A 19,530-nucleotide genomic window follows, 5' to 3' on the forward strand; every position below is an offset into this window, starting at 1 on the left:
TGTTCAGGGGCCTGGAATTGTGAATCTAAGCAAATATGACTAATTCACAGTATTTCATATTTCCCCAATATTCGTCCATTTAAGGCTATAAATAAATAACAATGACATTATGGTGCAGAGAAAATCTAAATTCACCTTCAATCTTTCATAAATCAATAAAAAAAAAAGCGTGCGGTTCGTTCGATAAATTCCTACCTTTCTATCTATGTTTTTTTAGATCTTTTGTTTCACTCCGATAGTATTATATTAGGATTCTAATTCATTTTCCTAATAAAGAGACGCAAGTTAGGGGGAACGGATCAACCAACCTTTATCGAATTTGAAAAAAACTCAGTAGAAATGGTTCGATCCTCCGGATTGAAATTCTGATTCAAGTGAACAAAGAATTTTTAAATATGGAAATAAAAAAATGCCAAAATGGTAATGCAGAGTTCGGTTTTTTGGGGGACAAATTAGAAAATCGAATAGGAAATAAAATACAAAGCAGTGACAATTACCCTATGAAGACTCGTTGTCACCTTTCTATCTATCTATGATATGTTTGATATGGTAGAACACAAATTGGGAGAATTTGTACCTAAGAAACAATAAATAATTCCCAGTTTCTCTGTGTGGATGTGGGCGATAGTTAATCAAATGACGAACGTTTTGAGAAGTTAAATGATCGATCGATGATTCATTGACGAACATGATTTATTTTCTAAATAAATATACATTTGTCATAATAAGTAAATAGTTAATTAATTAAATCTAGATTTGTCTACTAAACTTGAAAAAAGATTTTATTTTAAAGGATAATGTATTTTTTTCCGATTAACTTGTTTAATTTTGGATTTTCGTCAATTAAGTTTTCAATTTTTTAGATATAGTAGTTTTTAATTTTCGGTAATTTTGTTTCAATTGTCGACCTGCCATATGAGAATTTAGTAATTTTCGAAGTCACATGAGCATTTTTCAATACCTCAACCGCAAATTTTACAAAATTAGTGAAATTAAAAGTTAACGTATCGAAATCCAACTTTGAAAATTTAGTGGACCAAAGTCCAAATTAAGCAAATTAATGGACTGAACAAAACTATTTTACCTTATTAATTTTCTTGGGATGCAATGGAGCTGAATCAAATTCTTGAATGTTTGAGCTTTACTTATTGACAATTGAGTTGAACTCGAGTTTTATTTTAATGAATATAAATATAACTCACATGTTATTCGAGCCCATATGATCTCGATAAATATAAATTAAAATTTTAAATATTCATTAAAAACTAATTTATATATTTAGAGAAAAATATAATATTTTTATTAAATTATTTAATTTTATTATAATAAATAAATTTAATATACTTGTCATAAATAAAGTGTGAATCTATAAATCAAATATCAAAATTATTATTTTTGTATCTCTCATGTATCTACAAATAAATCTGTTCACGAACTAAGGATTCGAATATTGTAAATATTTAATTCGATTTGTTTACTTTAACGAGATTCATTAAACGTGCTCAAACAAACTTTTACGAATCAAATTTCAAATAACTTACTACAAATTTGATTCATCTACATCCCTAACTATTTTTTTTACATGATCTCGAAGGCAGTGTTATTCGTGAATTAAAGATGTAATCTTACGTAGCGTTTGTGAAGCTTTTATATATTCTTGCGAGCGCCAATTTTCGATGTTCCCTCCATTGTCAAACTTCACCGACCCAAAATATATTCACAAAATTTGAAAGCACACACAAATCGAAACTCGAACTTCGAAAACCAAATCATCCCTCCCTCCAAATTCTGTTTTCACCATTACTACAAATACCTCCCAACACCAGCACACATTGTTCCTTGATACATCTATTTGCGTGGCCGATGGAGGTGAAAGTTTCGATCATGGAGTATAGCGAGAAAGAGAACATCCCTTCAAATAAAATCGCCCCATATTCTCAAAACATCGAAAAGATTCCAAAATATAGGAGTCCTTTAATGGACATTACTCACTTTTACTTGGATTCATCTCCACTTCCCAGGGGTTTAAGGCTACAATCCTCCGTTGTAATATCTGGGTTGTTGCCGAGTAATCGGAAGAAATATTCTGCCGCTCACAATAAAGTTTACGAGTCTCGCTCGAAGATCTTGAGAAGTCACTTTAGATAGACTGTGTATCTTTTTTTTTTCTTTCAAAATAATGTTTCTATTATTGTTTAACAAACTCTTCATCTCTTATTTTGGATTTGTATCGTCCATCTACTTCAGCAATGCAATTTTTTATTGATTTATATGTAGATTGGTCTAACTCGGGTGAGATCTGAATTAACTTGAGGAATACAATTTAGGCGTCTATATTTTAAACTAGTATTCAGAGGGATACCCTGAAGCTGACACGAAGTAAGCTTCGGATGTATAACAATTAAATGAGACCACATGTCGTGAGCTGTGTCGATTGCGATTCGGGCATCATCCGTTGACTTTTTTGGCTTCATATTAACAAATTTCTTTTTTGAGGTAAGATGTAATAGTGTTTAAAACAATATTTAGACTTGGGAGATTAGATTACGTATAAATAAATGGCCTGACAAGGATTTCCCACCAGTGTTGATTTAATGAGTCATTGAACGTGGCCTCTAATTATCGCTCCTACACGTCAGTCAGATGACCAAAAACGATTACAAATCCCAATATATAAGCCCTCAGTTTCCCCCGGAAATTCCAAGAAACGATAACAAGAACCCAGCAAGGATTTGAAGTTCCCTTGTTCTTTTTTCAGAAGATCGTAGTATGTGTTGCAATGGGGATTGCAGGCCTTTGGGCTTCCTACTGGGTTTGCCCTTTGCGTTTCTTTCCTTACTCGTCTCCCTCGTCGGTATACTCGTCTGGATTGTGGGGTGAAGTCTCTTTACTCGGAATTTTTTACTATGATGTGTTTTTGTTTTGTAATTCCAAATATGTTATATTGAGGCGGTATCTGTTGTATTGATCTTGAAAATAGGTTGACGTTGAGCTGCATATGCCCTTGTTGCCTGTGCGTGACGGTGTTGGTGGAGTTGGCGCTGGAGCTCATCAAAGCCCCCATTCATGTAATGGAGTGGTTTACTTCTCAAATCCCTTGCTGACTTTTTAAAACTTTTTTCCTTGTATTGGGATCATTTGTTACAATTGATTTCTTGTTTATTTCGTTAATCGATTATATGTTTGTTTTCTTCAAGATTTATCGCAACTATAGGGCCAGCAGAAGCACTAGCGTGACTCGATTTTCTACATGTAAATATCATCCCCTTGAAATGGGTAGTGCCGTGTATAATCAATCGTTGCTCTTTCTTTTCAAGTTAATTTTTGTTCATCACATTGATGAACAATCCGCAGGTGTGATTAAAGATTCTCTCTCATAATCTCCACTATAATTGGGAGAAAATCATGGATTATACTTCATTATTATTTGAAACTAGGACTCCAACATTTCTCTGCCAACCAAAAGAAACAAACTTTGGACGCTATTCCCAATGCGCAAGATTATTCAATGTTCAGCATTATTTTACACCAAATACAGAAACAGCCGAAAGGACTACCTAGATGTGAGCTTGATCTAAATCCCTTCTCCAGTTCCACGATATGGCTCATCTTCTCTATCCTTGGATCCACGATCCTTCTGTTCCAGAACTCGAATTGGGTACTGCCCAACAAGTAGGTCCTTAGTTGTCTGCCCAATTTCCATTAAAGTTTCGCCAATGGCCTGAAAGACTCCGCCGCCACCGCCGCTCCCCGTCCTTGGCATTTGTTCATCTTCGTCTTCCCCATGAAAGAACTTTTCCGTTGGCGCTTCCCTCTTCGCCCTCGTTTCAAACGTTTCTCCCCTCTCTCCCTATGTGAAAACAAACATCAAGTTAGCATACAACATGATCATTATACTATAAAGATTCAACTTTTAATTCATGTCCTCTTGCATTTGGCAAGAAAGGAAAAATAAACTCAAATTTATTGAGGACAGAAAAACTGGTTTACCCTCTCATATGAAGCTTTCTTTGCTTCCAAATCCTTCTGTGCCTCTGCCTTCTTCGTACCAGCATACTCTGCTGCTTTTTCATGACTTGCAATCACCGCATCCTTAGCAGCCGCCAGTTTCTCCCCAGCATAGTCCACCACCGTCTGTCCAGCACCAGCGACCTTATCCTTGGCGGCCACCGTCTTCTCCCCTGTGTACCCTGCAACGCTAGATGTTACCCCGGCCACTGCTTTGGTGGCCTCCGCCGCCTTCTCCAGAGTATAATGGGTTGCCCCCCAACCAGTCGCAACGGCCTGATCCTTTGCCTCTGTGGCTACTTTCCCAGCATATCCTGCAGCACCTTTTACACTTTCCACCGTAGCGTCTTTTGCAGCCGCTGCTCTGTCTCCAACATAGCTTGCAACATTTGTGGTGGTATGCACTGTCGTATCTTTTGCCGCCTTGGCTTCATCAGCGGCGTATCCAGCAGCAGACTGGCCTGTCGAGGCAATAGCATCCTTTGTTTCCACCGTCTTTTTCGCCGTAAAATCCTTCACCTGCTGGCCTGTCTCAACTGCGGTGTCCTTCAAAGCTTCACCTTTTGATGAGATAGAATCCTTTGCCTCCACTGCCTTCTGCGCGGTATAATCCTTGGCCTGCTGGCCCTTTCCAACCGCAGTGTCCTTCAAAGCTCCACTCTTATCGGCAATATACTGACTTCCCGTTTGAATTCCTTGAAGAACATTGTCCTTTCCTCGACCTGCTGATTCTCCAGTCTTCTGCAAAGCCGAGGCACATGATTCTTTAGCCTTCTCGTATCGCTCCTCCGCAGCCCTGATTGCCTCCATGGAGTTCTGTTGAGCCGTACCCCTCAATTCCGAGATCTCCTCCAACGACGGCCCTTGTCTCCTTTCACCTCCCCATTTCTTGCCTTGTTCATCCTTCGTTTCTCCAACTTCAACAGGAAGAGTCTCGTAATGGTGCACTTTCTCCGCTGATCCAGCAGAACCAGGAGACCCCTGAGGCGACTTAGCCTTCTCAGCCAGAGACTCGTAATGGGTTCTCATTTTCGGAACCACAACCTTCTCCACCTTTGTGTTGCGTTGATCAGCGACATTCTCCCTTCTCGCTTGCTCCGAAGCCATCTTCAAGCTATTAAATACGCACTTCCGCCGTGTCTGTATAACCTTAATCTTCTTTTACTTTGAGTTCTTTTTGCGAGTTGTGAATAGTGACAAACAACGATCAATCAATTGCTTTAAATAAAAGCGAGAGGAAGAGGAGGAACAATGGCGGTTGTTGCGATAAAAATTAAACGGAGATGGACAAGTGGTGAGACATCAAGAAACTCAAGTGAGTCAGCAACTGAAATACCTCCTAGTGCTGACACGTGCCCCAATGACAACAGTACGGATCTTGCAGTTTTCCCATCCCATATGAAAAATAACTTTATCCCGTTGGCTGACTCAATGGGGAAGCATTTAATGTAATTTTATTTCTTTTCTTTTTTTGGACAGTAAATTTAGTTTTCAATTGCAAATCAAAGAATTAATACCATACGCTAATACAATAGTTTTCGTTTTAATAGTTCACGTAAATAATATATTTCCGAATTAAATGATTTCTTTTAGAGATTTTATTTACTAAATATTTTTTCATTGGATAAAAAATCGAGTTTAATTCAATTTACAGTAAGTATAAACATTGTTTGAGTAGTTCATATGGGGCCAACTGTTCATTTCATGTGACTCAGGCAAACCCTTTAATTAATGCCAAACTAATCCTGAGATGATTATTACGACACAAACACATTGAAAAATGGGAATAAGAAGAGTAAAATTCCTATGATGAACATTTCCACTCAACAAATATTATATTCAAATGAAGAGGGCAGCGTAGAGCAGCAGATTCCAAGTATCCGGCAACCCAGGGAGGCACCAGTGGCTGCAATCCAAGCCATTATGCAGCCCATAGTAAACGGGGTGCGCATCTTTCCGATATTGCGACAGTAGTGTGATATCAAGTAAATATACTGGTTTCTTGATTCGGCTCAGCACTTTGTTCACTACCACTGCAGCCATTGGGGTTCCTGCTGGATATTTTACCCCTAAAAATGGTTGTGTTTGCCCTACACATGTCTTTGATGGCTCGTTCCAATCCTTTCCCCTGCAAATTTTATAGATCGAGTAGGATGTTTTTGAAAAGAACACTTGCACAAATAAAATAAAATGTTACGATGGAACGGAATGCTTACACATAATGCACGGGGGAAATTCCTTGGAAGAAGACTTTGGTTTTGGAAGGATCGATGTTTTTGTTGACCCATCGTGCCCAAGTTGTCATCCCTTTATAATACGCGATCAAACGGTTCATATCTTTGAACAATTTCCCTCCCTCTTCCATATAATCCCATCTGCATTCAAGAGCAACTACTCAAATTAAATCTATATATTTCTAATTATATCGAAATAGCTAACAATTTTTGTCAATTAAATTCTTTTGCATGAGTGTGTGTACAAACGAGGGATAAGATCATCTTACGGCTGAGAGCTTCCGGTGTGAGTCCACCAATGCCAGGAATTGAAAATCAGCATGTTCATACCTCTCCATGCATCGCCATTTTTAATTGAATCAATCTTCAGAACACGACCCACTTGTTGCCTCTCCAAGTCTACAAGGTATTGAGTCCGATAAAGTAGCAAGTTTACCCCATAATCCTGAAAACCCAAATTATACAAATTTAATTAATCTACTCCATAAGATGTTAAATATATATATAAATTATCAGGTATAATTAAAGATTTATTTTTATTTTCTGGGTGTTTCTGTCATTGCAAGCAATTAAACATGCTACATACTGTTTTATTATTATTATTTTGATAATTAGGGTTGGGAGTGTTCGAGACTTCCTCCCAATATAGGGAGGCTGATGCCACTTAGGCCAACATGCATGCATGTGGAAATATTGCGTTTGATTATTGATACAACTATATATGGTTTTTTTTCCCAGAAATTAAAACTTTTAAACGAAATTTGAAAATAGTCGTATTGGGAAAAGGCAGCAGTAATTTGTCTTTACTGCCCCTAGCTAGCTAGTGACCACGAGGTTTAATTCTTCTTTGAACACCCAAAAGTAAGAGGAAACAGAGAGGGGTATGGACCATACAACTTTGGTTGTGTACTTCCAAAGCTCAATCAACATCCCATAGTCAAATCGATTCTAATTTGGACCAAACCCCACCCCACTTATCGGTCCCTAGCTCCGTGGGTCGGCTTTCCCGCTCCTACATCCTAACCACGTGTTTCTCTTTTTATCTCGTGAATGATCCATTACTGCTAGGAAATCCCAAACTGACCATACACCACATTAGTAAACCCAATATTTAACTGAGCTTACCCATTTATTTTAAAAACCCAACACAGGCCTGCGCGCTGCATACACATATATTTATTTGAGAATATATATATATCTCATATGTTTGCAAAATTTTGAATACGTTCAAATTAGTACTGCACGACGCAAAGGTATAAAGTTTTGGACGATATCTCGAGTTTGAAATCTAATTATAAGAACGTGATTCTTAGTTTAAAATAAATAAATGAATGAATGCTGCACATAAATTCTTTTGCTGACTTCTGGGATTTTTGTTTCCATTTGATTTCAGTTTTCCACGTGAGCGTGTGACAAAAATGTATCGACCAGTTATGTAGCCAATTCTTGATTGTCTTGTAACAAAGTCAAAAACTTTTGAGAGACGATCTCACTGGTCGTATTTTGTGATATTGATCTCTTATTTGGGTCATCTATGAAAAAATATTACTTTTTATGCTTAGAGTATTACTTTTTATTGTGAATATCGATAAGATTGACCCGTCTCACAAATAAAGATTCGTGAGACCGTCTCACAAAAGACTTATTCTCTGGACAAAATAATGGATTGACCCTAAAGTCCGATATATTTAGTAAGTTATTCACACGCATTACGTTACCTTGATGGATGGCTTTTGATGAATTATGGTTATTCCAGCAATTCAATCTTTAACGATCAAAATTGATGGCTTTGAAAACAATTATCAATCAAAAGTCAAAATTGAAGTCTCAACTCAAACTCTTTTATTTATACATTATTATTATTATTAAATTGAATTAATTATATTATATTATGTGTGTGTGTGTGCATACATCTGAACATACGATAAAACGACAATTGTTTGAATGGCGAAAGTGCACAATTTGTCCCTACCCTGAGGAATCATGCCGCACCAGAAGCATAGACTAAATCGTAGCATAAAATTCTCTGTGCAGAAAATTTAAAAACTTAAATCCGAATCTTACGTTTTCATGATATAAAACTGAATTACCATAATTAAATTAGTGACAAAAATGCATTAACGTTGTGGTTAAGAAACTTTAAATCATATGGTGCTAAAAGTGGCAAGAATTATCAAATCGTAGTGACTAAAATGAATTATTATTCCTTTGGGACTCCCTTAGGACAAAAGTTAGATCACGGATCACCAATAAATTCACACTTGATTTCAGGATTAATCATGATTTCCACCTAATGATGGTTAATTTTTGTGTGTTACGTTATAATTAAGTTTCTTACAAGTTATGATTGAAAGGAACCAAAAGCAACAGCATATATTCATATTGCAAATTGCTGCCAAAAAGTTTTAAAGGGAAAAGGAAAACACACGCATGCACTATCCAAAAGTCATTATTATTATTATTATTATTATTATTATTATTATTATTATAATTGCTTGAATTAAATCATGATCCAATAAATGCAAAGAATTTATACGAATCGTGGGAAAGATCCGAAAATTTTTTAAAAATAAAATTTACCAGAAAAGTGAGCTGAGCTAGGCCATCTCTTCTGATGAGCGATGTCTTAGCATTCGGTACCGATGAATGAATCATGCAACTCAATGACTGCCACATATTCAAGCTTAGTGAATCCCCGACAAACATGATCTTCTTCCCCCTCCATTTCTCCAAGAAATTCACCCCATTAAAACTGAAATTCATCCAACTCATTTAGTTTAGCGCAGGCTGAAAACATGGAAAATAAATTTTAGAAAAACAAAGCAAAAAAATTGCATGACAGCCCTTTCATATACTGTTCGAGAAATATATAACAGACTGCGATAAAATTATTCATCTGCTGCTCTGGTTAGCTTTTTCCCAGTGACTGTGACCCGTTCAAGTTTCTTCATTTGAAACACTGGATTATCTGTGTGATTATGGCGCAGAGAGCACTGTTACAGCTAGTTACGTACCTCGGTAAGTTGCAGGAGAAAGGCTGCCATCTATATTTGAGGTACATGCGATCGGGTCTCTTGTACTTGAGGCAGTTGAATTCGTCGTCTATAAATGGACAAGTTGAGAAGTCGTAGAGAGGATAAGAAGCATCGTAAACCCATTTGCCCTGAAATATGTTGCACCCTCCGGCCAGCTTTCTGCCGATACCGGCGGAGGTAGTGGTGGTGGTGGTGTTGAGGTATTGCTCCGCCGCTGTCTCATGTGAAAACAAGAAAGCCACTACAAGCAAGGCTTTTAGTTGAAACGAGACCATGTCGAATCTTAAATTTGAAGTTCTGGCTTCGAATTTGAAGTGTATATATACTTACATTAAAGGCGAGGTGGATCAGGGGGCACTGTTGGAAAATCTCTTGTTTATAATTATAATTATATATATAAATATAAATAGTATGTATATGAGATATGTTACACTCTGTTCCGATCAGTCATTAGTGCAAAATTATATTATGCTAAATTGTATAGTTACTGCTATCTGATATTATTGGTGTTCGCTGAGTTGACAAGCCTATCTTTTGTCGAAACGTATTCACAACTCCGTCAAAAAGTGTTGGTTTCACTTCCTGCTATCGTATATTCTCTTCAGAAATTGAAATGGCAGACATGTTGTAGTGGATCTCCCCATCTTCCATGTGCCTTTCCATTGAGTCACAAGTTTTTATATGTAATTTTTACTAAAACATCTATAAAATTTGTAACCCCAAATGCCCAACAATTTGTTCTTTTCTAAAAAAACAGACGATGCAATCTTGTAGTCGATGTAAATTAAATATTTGAAATTAATGAAACGATTAACTGAATAATATACAATTAATTAAGGACAAATTGATTGATAATTATATGGACAAAGACTTTATTGTGACACTAATCATGTGATATATGGAAAATCATTCCAATGATGTCTCGGTGCCAGACGGCAATAGATTGTGACACGACCTTATATTTTATAAACAACTTTGACTAATTATATTTCAGCATATAATATCAACAATGTATCCCCATTGTCAGAAGAATTCACGAATTTTTATACATGAGACGGGTCAATCATAATAATATTCACAATAAAAAATAATACTCTTAGCATAAAAAGTAATACTTTTTCATGGATGACCCAAATAAGAGATCTGTCTCACAAAATACGACCCATGATACCGTCCCACCCAAGTTTTTGGCTAATATCAAATTATAATGGTAAAATATCAATTTTAGTCAAATATGGTGTGTATATTTTTATTGTCAAAATTATTAATCATTTATCTACATGATTTTTGACTAAAATGACTAAAATTCATCTAACAAATATAATTACAGAATTATAATTATTCAATAAAACATAAATTTACTTTTTTTTTTTATTGAAACAGGAATAATAATAAAAAAATATCAAGTGCGACTTTACAAGTCTCGTCACGACTACTTGAATCGATCATCAATGGACTTAGCGGGATGAGGTGATGGATATATAATAGGCTATTTTGTCTCATCAACCAGAGGTACAAACAAACTATCAGTACTATAAACTCTTTTTAATAATAATAAAAGAAAATCATTTTCTATAGATATAATGATACTTTAACCATACGAATATTTCGTCATTTTATTAGACAATAATTAAATAATGAACTTCAGTATAAATATTAATGACAAAAACTTGTGTGAGACGGTTTTACATGTCGTATTTTGTGATACGGATATCTTATTTGGGTCATTCATGAAAAAATATTACTTTTTATGCTAAGAGGATTACTTTTTATTGTGAATATATGTAGGATTGACTCGTCTCACAAATAAAGATCTGTGAAATCGTCTAATCTTGTCAAATATTAAATAGTGGCATGTTTGGCCCTTTCAACATCGACAAGGTTTGATTAATAATGTAGGGTCTACCACTTTAGTAGCTTCTGTAAAACTTTTGATATGTGGAATGAGAATCCAAAACATCCACTTAACTTCCTCACCAAACTCTCAGTAGCAAAGGTGCATTTTGCCCCCTTTAAGTATTTCTTTTTAAGAAATAAAATTAATACATACTGAAAGCAAAAAAGCCCCTAAATTCATTTTACATTATAGGAAATTTTATGCCTAATTAATTTGGGTAATGCATCCCATTGCCAAAGATAGCATTAAAGTCAAAACATTCCACAAAGATATATACACCCTTTTTTACAATTAGAAATTACCAAATCTTTCGAAGATTTTGATTAAGACTTCATATTGAATATGGATAATTTAATTAATTTTCTTGATTAAGATATAATCATTCCTATGTCCAAGTGTATAAAGTTAAAATGCAAATTAAAGGCAATTGCCCACTTTCGTGTCTTCGAGTGAGGAGCGTATTATATTTCACTTTCATAAAAAAAATAAATAATAATAATAATAGTAATTTGGCGCTATGCTTTTGTCACCTCATGTATTTGTGTCATTATTATAGTAACAATAGAATATAGAAATTGGTTGTGCTCACCTAACTTAACTTTGTTTTTTGTTTCAAACATATTCGGAATTCATTAATTTCGATATTGGTTTATTGTTTATAACGAAACAATTGATTAAATCTTAAATTTATATATTAATTATTTATATATTAGTAAGATAAACTGAAATGTATTTCAAATGACATTTCAAATGACTTTATTATTGAGTGAAGTTGAAATCCATCGTAATTAACACGACATTGTTATATATACATGTGAGGAGATTTGGAGTTTATGTTCTTAGTTCTTTAAACAATAAAAATACATATCAAATATATGAATTAGAAATCTAATAAATATTTCTTATATGACAAGTCGACCAAAGCTCACATTATAAATAAATTAGATGCAAAAATTAAGGTAAGGTAAATTAGGTTCATCGGGAGCAACTATGTCCACCCCTGCAAAATAAAAACAAACTGGCCTTATTTCAACAGAATATTGCGACCACCCGTCTCGTCTGCCTCGGGAAGGAAACATACACACGAATTATCGAATATAAACAGCCATTACATATTATGTTTGTTGAAGATTCGGAACACCGGGGAGAGAAGCTTACTAGTCTCATAATAATATGTTATATTGCGATACATTACTTACACCGTAGGCCGTTAATGACATAATAGGCATCTTCAGTAATAGTTCACAGATAGCTGAATTAACTTACATATACTATATGTTTCTACAGAAGCTCCCACTCAGATTCCAAAGAATCGTGATCCGTTATTTTTTGTTTCAGGCCAGATTCTATAGAATGAGCAGGAATCATCTCCTCTGGATTGTTCTTTCCACAAAAATCTTTATGCCCTTCTTTCCTTGTGGACCTCAGTTTTGCTGAAAGAGCGTCACAGATCTTTTTCTGCGAGAAATCAAGATTGTTAAACATGCATTCATTCAAAAGAAATAAATAGTGAAGGCAGACAGCAAGAAACCTTGTACGACTTATGTTTTCTGTTTCCTATTGAAAGAAAATCAAGATCGCCCCCTTCAATGAAAACACATGTTTCCTCCAAGTTCGACCCTTCAAAAGCCTCGAAGGTTTCAATTCTTGGTTTAGCAGCTTCTTCATTCTGGATCACCTCCATGTCAAAGTTATCTGACCATGTGGTAACAGTACTCAGTAAAAAAAATCACCTTCTATGAAACTCTACCTACCAACTTTACTTGCAGAGATGCTACAGTTAGCTACCAAGAATTTGCACTCTGTTAAAAGTTAGTCGTCGATTCTAAATGCTTTGTTTTCCAGTAGAGAACTTTGAAGACGTAGATAATAATACCCATCTCTGAAATGATTAGATTCACACACCTCTGTCAGACATCACAATTTCCTCGACAGCAAACTCAACATTGCATGTACTGGTACTCCTTATATCTGGATATGAGTCGAAAAACTGAGCCATTCTTTATGGTTGTGTCTGAAACAAGAAAATGAAAAGGTTGACTTAACATGCGTTAAGTTCCCTAATACCACAATAAAGATGCTATACATTCTCTGATATATGTAAGTGTTATAACCTTCATCAGATGCCGTGACTTTTTCACCGACTAATTTGACGTCGCATGCATTAGTTGCATTATTCAAGTCTGTCTGAGAAATTAAAGTGCCGTTCACAGATGTACCTGCCAAGGAACGATATATCGTAAGAAAAGGTAGGGTTTTTGATATAGAAATCATATGTATATGAGAATAAAATACCAAGAGATGAGGTACACTCAGATTCGTATTTCTTCTGCCTTCCAGATCCAGCTGCTATAAGTTTGTCAGTGAGAGAGGACTCGATTTTAACATCAGAAACAGGCGAACTTTGGTTTACTGGTCCAGGATCACATCTTTCAAGAGAGTCCAAGGATGATTTTAAATTCATGTCACCGGAGGACTTCAAATGACTTCCACTACCACCACATGATGCACTCTCGTTGCTCCCAAGTCCCAACAGAGAAGTTGCTGGACCCGCTAATTTTGAAGGCCTATCCATCTGTGAAATCCTTTTGATTCCAATGGGACGTCGGTATACTCCAAATTTCTTACTTTTTGAAGAACACAAATCAGAGGATGTATTTTGAACCAAAACTTCAGAACAGAGAGGAGGCAAATTTGTATCAGAGATTGCTTCATCTTCGGTTTTTAACTTCTTTAGCTCTCTTGGGCTTTCTAATGAGAATGATTTTGGCTTCTTACTAAGATCAGTGTGAACATAAGGGTTCAGAGATAAGTCTCCAGCAGCAACTTTCACGGGATCTACACAAGATGATGGCATTAAATCTTGCATTACTTCTGAGTAGAATTTCTTTACACTCGCACCGACTTTATGTGCCTGATTTTCCATGTACTTGACAGCATCCTGTACAAAAATGATAAAAAAAATGTTAGATATTAAAAAAAGTTCCAGTCCGATCAAACATAGTAATAGCATTATTTGTTGAAAATTTGAAGCAGAATTAAAAGCAAGTAAAAGCTAGAATAGGTGTGTCTTTGCGAATGATCCAATACTTGAAAAAGAGAAAAGAGCCATATGTAGACACACTATGCGTGATGGGATGTAGTTCTGCGTATATATTGTTTTCAGGAAGAAGTGATTATATCGAAAGGGTACAAGGTAAAGTATATCCACGCCAACGTAAATTTAACGAGATTAATTTTACAATCCACGATGAAATTATTTTGCACAAAAATAATATTGTTGATTGATCAAAAGATCTGTCAGACCAAGGGTAAAGGTACATTAAAGAACCAACAATGCATCAGTAGGAAAATATTATTTCCAGCCAATTTATATTAAGGGGAAGGACGACACATCTAGAGTCTAGATATGAGCAATTTGATGCGTGAGATCATTTGAAGGCAATTGTCGTGAACTTCACAGCAAAAGACAATATTGAATACAGACAAACATTGACTGAACTTTTCCCGACTTGGATCGACCCAAGATGCCACACCTCGTGCTTTCTTGCAACCAACTAAAAGGCGCAGAAGCATCGAGGTTTATTTGTATTAAAGGACTTTAAGTATTTCAAACCCAAACCCATTGCATATATTGCTTTGTTTGGTTCTTAAATGGTGGGTCGATCAGTCTAAGGTAAACTTGGAGATGGAAGTCTTCTTTCGTTTCTCGAAAGGAATTCATTGACTTCGAACAACAATAAGCCTGTCACTTCGGCGAAAGTACTTTCAGCTCAGGGTCCTAGTCTAAAAAGTAGACATTCTGACGGAAATTCCAGCCATTTAAGGAAACAAACAAAAGAAACTATATGAAGGAACTAAACAGAATCACCGACAAGAACTTTTACATCTAGAACACATAACTCAATTTACAGCATGAAAGAGAAAACACGAGTAGTTACCTGGTACATAACCTCTTCTACCTCCGAACACATAGCCTCAAACTTTTGGTATACATCACCTGCCCAAGCTACACCTTTGAAATCCATACCAAAACAATTATCGAAGTCAAAGTCCAAGTTCCAAGATTATTCAGCACTCATCTGCAGGAATTTGACTAAAATATCAGCTGATATATTTTGTTGAATTTTCCACACTATAGCTAGTTTGGAGTTCCATTCCAGTAAAAAAGCCATAACTATGAAGCCATAACACTAACGCAGATATGTCTCACTGTCTTAACAAATTTTGAACAACATAATATAGATATTAGAGGAAAAGGAGAGGAATGCTCTTCAGAAGTCAAAATTCAAACGAGATATATCTGATAAAGTAGATTCTTTTGGATGAGGTGCTAATTGTTTTCTGCACTGTTAGTTAATCATCTCTTTTCTTAATGCGAAACAAGATATATTGCATAAGTAGATTCTCGTGGACGAGGTGTTGTTCCGCTCTGTTCGTTAATCATGTTTTATATTTAATTCAACTGTAAGACATGAAAACAACTTTCTAAATACTATTATACAACAAAGATTGGGCACACTTGAAAGTATAGCAAGCTCAATAAATACAGACCTTTGACATTAAGGAAGAGGGCGAACGTTTTGTCGTGATTGGAACGCTAAATCATATTGCTTCTACCCAAAAGGTCTTAAAATTTAATTAACCAGACAAAAGAGTATAAATTGTGGTAAGAAGCCATTCACAGTTAACAAAAAGCCATTCGGCGAGTTGACAAAAAGAATGACGTAATATTAACTCCGCCAACACCCAATCAATAAATATTTTCAGCAAAAAATCGATAAAACATAATTCATTATTGCATGGGCTCAAGAACTATGAAGAAAATGGAGAGTCAAAAATAAACTTGAATGGAGAATAGAAAAAAAAACACCTAGGAGCAGATTAAGAAAGAAGTTATACTAAATTCCCGGCAAGTCAATATCGCAAATATCATTAAACATGAAAACATTGCTAGAAAATATTCCAGCAAAATTAATGCAACAGGCGCATAACTAAAAAGAAGGCAACCCAAAAGAAGGATTTCACATATTTGAAACTGCAAACTAAAAACATGAGAAACATAGCAAGAACACTTCTAGAGAAGAATCCCCAGCACATAGCTGGAGTATAAACTCAGAAATCCCTACAAACCATTGAAACAAAATCACTTCCAGACGAAAATTCCCATTCAAAAGGGGAACTTTTTAAGAACCCTTTTCCTGTCATTGGAATATATTCTTTCACAATTCAACTTTCATTGATATAGAATAAAACTTCACATACAGAAAAGGCCATCAACAGTTCCTCTATTTCCAAAATAAGGTTTTTAATCTAACCTAAACCGTAATCATACCAAATTTCATGCAGAAGTAATCCGAACCCTGTAAGTCAACCATCAACCAGAAAACAAGACCAAACTCCAAGCCTCCACCCAAATTCCGTACTTTTCACGAAAACCATTTTTCTTACTCCACCAAAAAAAAAAAAAACCCAACTCAAAAAATTAATAATCAAAACGAAAAGCTCAAAAAACATTCGAAGAGCTACATTAAACCCAAGAAATATATAAGTAAAAGGACGATCAAAAGCATACAAGTCAACAAGAAAACTTAAATATCATCAGTAAAAGGTAAAGCAGCAGAACTTACGAACTGACGAACGAGAAGTTACCCCAAAAGCAGAAAGCATGATGAATTATACTTCAAAAAAATGAACAAAATTGAAAAATAAAAATACAATGGAGACAGAGGGGGATTAAAAAGGGTTGAGCAGAAGGGAAAGAGAGAAACGTAGAGGTGGAAAGGAATGCATCCTGTTAGCTTTGGGCATGGGATTTTGACACGTGTACAAGAATCAGCTTAGACTAGTTACTGCGTCTTATATTCCATAAAAATCTTCTTATTTTTCGTAAATTGACGATGTAAACAATGTCCTTAACTCCTAATCTATTTAAAATTATTATAAATAATCTTATAAAATCATCGCTAAAAATTATCAATTTTAATATAAGTTTCCACTGTTTATATATTAATTGATTTAACATCAAATATATATTATATATCAACAATTGTATTAAATTATTATTGTGCAACATACTACATATGCATAAATATAGTTTGATATATTGTCCGACTATTGTATCCACTTAAATATATATGTTAAATATTAAGATTGATGGGTATAAGACCAATTATTTGTTGGATTAATAGAATCGATTGTGCTTAGTGCTATTGAGGTCCAAATCATTGATTATGCTTGCAGAAGCCCAAGCCCATCAGACGCTCTTAAAAATCTATAAATAGATGAAGCTCTTGGCAATTTGAGGGGGCTCTCATTTTGATAAAAGTTCTTTAGTTCTCTGAATTTTCTTGGGTCTGCTTACTGACTTGAGCATCGGAGTGTCTACGTCGGGAACCCTCCCGACGCCCACTTAACGAGTGTTCGTGACGCAGGTGACGCCCCGCAAATTAACTGTATATCGTCTACGTGGATCCGTTTACCAGCCAGGTGAGCTCGTTTACGGGCCACGTGGACCAATTACTAATCAGTCTGATCTCGCGTGTGCAATCTACTCGACTCATTTATTTTAGCTGCATCAGCTTGGCGCCGTCTGCGGGAAAAGTGTCACTTCGTCACTCGAGGATGCACACTCGTTCGCACACCTCTCGCAGCGTAAGAGGTGAGGGAAACCCGCCTATTATTCCTTCGCAATCAGAAATGCTCATCACCCGAGAGGCGCTGAAAGCCATGATGGAAGAGACAGCCACTCGCGCAGCAGCTGAAGCAGTGGCCCAGATGCTTGCACATCATCCACGTACTAATACCGGTGAAACAACTCCCAACGACCGCTCGACTTCCCATGACCCCAGCAAGACGACCAGGCGCAATGATGAAGCGTGCAATGAAGATGAATCAGACGGCCGTACACATCGCCCTCCTCCACGAAGAAAAAGTATCTCGCTCCACACTTACGCACGAGGATCTCGCGCTTTGAATGAGCAAGACAGCCGATTGGCCGTTTTACCTGCTCGGCGCAGCCCTTTTGCCACTGCCATCTTAGCCGAGTCGGTACCAGTGGGAGTGAAAATACCCAACTTGCCAGAGTACGAGGGAATGGGTGACCCACAAGATCATCTCGACAAATTCTATGCGAAGGCAGATTTATACGATATTAGTGAAGCCGCTTACTGCAAAATCTTCCGAACTACGCTATCTGGTCGTGCGCTTACCTGGTTCAACAAGCTCCCTCCAGGAACCATAGATAACTTGGAGCAACTAACTCAGCGTTTTCTCCATCAGTTCTCTATCAACAAAAAATACCCAAAAACAGCAGCTTATTTATTTACGATAATTCAAAAGGAATGGGAATGCCTGAGAGAATACGTACAACGGTTCACACAAGCTGTGCACGAGGTTCCCCATGTTAACCATGACCTGTTAGCCGGAATAATGCAGCAGAACCTCCGCCATCGAAAATTCAAGGAATCTATAGCTGGAAAGCCCCCAAGCACTCTGGAGGAATTGTTAGAAAGAGTCGAAAAACATATACGCATTGAAGAAAGCCATCGAACCACGATACTTAGGAAAGAAAAGAAGGGAAGATGAGAGACCAGAGGGGGCAAAGAGGGAGGACAAACGAACGGCCCAAAGTCCGAGACTCCAGTATACTCCTTAAAGGCACGTTTGTCAGACATACTGGTAGTAGCAGAGCAGCAATGATTACTGCAACCCCCGTGCCCGATGAAAGAAAATCCTAAGCGTCAGAGATCTGACAAATACTGCCTGTTCCACAAAGATAAAGGTCATTCCACTGAGGATTGTTTCAGCCTTCGGGCCGAGATAGAAAAGTTGATCAAAAGAGGATATTTAGGTGACTATGTGGATAGATTCCGCAATCAGCAGAAAGGCAACAAGCGTCCTGATGACAACCGCCCAAGCGAGCAGCAGCGAGAACGGGTTGAAAGGGGCAAAAAACCCGAGCAGAGAGAGGAGAATATGCCCACTGGAGGCATAATCTCTGTTATAACCAGGGGGACCCGCCTGTGGGGATTCAAACAATGCAAGGAAAAATCTCGCACGTGCAGCCAGACATGATCAAAATTCCTCATATTTAGCCATAACTCATTCGATTAACGAGATATCGAAGAGAGATGAAGAAGTATTTTTTGGAGAAGAGGACTTGGAAGCCTCTCGGGGGGAACACAATGACGCCTTAATCATTTCCGCCACGATTTCTAACTTTTGGGTAAAGAAAATATTGGTGGACTCAGGAAGCTCTGCAGATATCATTTTTCATAGGGCATTCCAAAAGTTGGGTCTGAGTAATGCGCAATTAATGCGAGTGAATACTCCTCTCGTCGGTTTTTGCCGGAGA

General features: G+C 36.6%; 4 protein-coding genes across 7 annotated transcripts; 1 reads left to right on the forward strand and 3 right to left on the reverse strand.

Moving 5' to 3' along the window:
- Positions 1-2,592: 2,592 nt before the first annotated feature.
- Positions 2,593-3,316, forward strand: LOC142527565 (signaling peptide TAXIMIN 1-like). Its single transcript, XM_075632406.1, has 2 exons — positions 2,593-2,876; positions 2,981-3,316. Exons 1-2 carry the CDS (start codon positions 2,770-2,772, stop codon positions 3,102-3,104), a joined length of 231 nt encoding a protein of 76 aa, XP_075488521.1. The 5' UTR covers positions 2,593-2,769; the 3' UTR covers positions 3,105-3,316.
- Positions 3,317-3,457: 141 nt separating this feature from the next.
- On the reverse strand, positions 3,458-5,528 carry LOC142527561 (uncharacterized). Its single transcript, XM_075632400.1, has 2 exons — positions 3,991-5,528; positions 3,458-3,850 (listed from the first exon to the last, which is right to left on the reverse strand). Exons 1-2 carry the CDS (start codon positions 5,113-5,115, stop codon positions 3,575-3,577), a joined length of 1,401 nt encoding a protein of 466 aa, XP_075488515.1. The 5' UTR covers positions 5,116-5,528; the 3' UTR covers positions 3,458-3,574.
- A 162-nt stretch (positions 5,529-5,690) lies between these two features.
- LOC142527562 (protein trichome birefringence-like 39) lies at positions 5,691-9,578 on the reverse strand. The gene is made up of 5 exons (XM_075632401.1): positions 9,257-9,578; positions 8,823-8,994; positions 6,512-6,687; positions 6,225-6,383; positions 5,691-6,136 (listed from the first exon to the last, which is right to left on the reverse strand). The coding sequence occupies exons 1-5, from the start codon at positions 9,550-9,552 to the stop codon at positions 5,848-5,850; spliced, it is 1,092 nt and encodes a 363-aa protein (XP_075488516.1). The 5' UTR covers positions 9,553-9,578; the 3' UTR covers positions 5,691-5,847.
- Positions 9,579-12,705: 3,127 nt separating this feature from the next.
- On the reverse strand, positions 12,706-16,985 carry LOC142527563 (uncharacterized). Of its 4 annotated transcripts, none has more exons than XM_075632404.1 (6): positions 16,809-16,985; positions 15,116-15,256; positions 13,470-14,115; positions 13,289-13,393; positions 13,080-13,194; positions 12,706-12,869 (listed from the first exon to the last, which is right to left on the reverse strand). In XM_075632404.1, exons 2-5 carry the CDS (start codon positions 15,200-15,202, stop codon positions 13,115-13,117), a joined length of 918 nt encoding a protein of 305 aa, XP_075488519.1. In that variant the 5' UTR covers positions 15,203-15,256; positions 16,809-16,985; the 3' UTR covers positions 12,706-12,869; positions 13,080-13,114. The 4 variants fall into 4 exon arrangements, with proteins under 4 accessions (XP_075488519.1, XP_075488517.1, XP_075488518.1 ...); XM_075632402.1 differs by having other exon boundaries at positions 16,805-16,985; XM_075632403.1 differs by having other exon boundaries at positions 15,116-15,251; positions 16,801-16,985.
- Between the last annotated feature and the right edge of the window lie 2,545 nt (positions 16,986-19,530).

Source organism: Primulina tabacum, chromosome 15 (assembly GCF_025594145.1).
Source record: "Primulina tabacum isolate GXHZ01 chromosome 15, ASM2559414v2, whole genome shotgun sequence".
NCBI classification, from domain to species: domain Eukaryota; kingdom Viridiplantae; phylum Streptophyta; class Magnoliopsida; order Lamiales; family Gesneriaceae; genus Primulina; species Primulina tabacum.

Excerpts from the sequence above, each read along its gene's own strand:
- LOC142527565 (XM_075632406.1), top strand. The coding sequence starts at position 2,770 with ATGTGTTGCAATGGGGATTGCAGGCCTTTGGGCTTCCTACTGGGTTTG. Across the intron at positions 2,877-2,980 it reads ATACTCGTCTGGATTGTGGG|GTTGACGTTGAGCTGCATAT; the intron begins GTGAAGTCTCTT and ends TCTTGAAAATAG.
- LOC142527561 (XM_075632400.1), bottom strand. The coding sequence starts at position 5,115 with ATGGCTTCGGAGCAAGCGAGAAGGGAGAATGTCGCTGATCAACGCAAC. Across the intron at positions 3,851-3,990 it reads AGAAAGCTTCATATGAGAGG|GGAGAGAGGGGAGAAACGTT; the intron begins GTAAACCAGTTT and ends GTTTTCACATAG.
- LOC142527563 (XM_075632404.1), bottom strand. The coding sequence starts at position 15,202 with ATGGATTTCAAAGGTGTAGCTTGGGCAGGTGATGTATACCAAAAGTTT. Across the intron at positions 14,116-15,115 it reads TAGAAGAGGTTATGTACCAG|GATGCTGTCAAGTACATGGA; the intron begins GTAACTACTCGT and ends ATTTTTGTACAG. Across the intron at positions 13,195-13,288 it reads AGTCACGGCATCTGATGAAG|TTTCAGACACAACCATAAAG; the intron begins GTTATAACACTT and ends TTCATTTTCTTG.
- LOC142527562 (XM_075632401.1), bottom strand. The coding sequence starts at position 9,552 with ATGGTCTCGTTTCAACTAAAAGCCTTGCTTGTAGTGGCTTTCTTGTTT. Across the intron at positions 6,688-8,822 it reads TAGCTCAGCTCACTTTTCTG|GATTATGGGGTAAACTTGCT; the intron begins GTAAATTTTATT and ends TTGGGTTTTCAG. Across the intron at positions 6,137-6,224 it reads ATTTCCCCCGTGCATTATGT|GGGAAAGGATTGGAACGAGC; the intron begins GTAAGCATTCCG and ends TAAAATTTGCAG.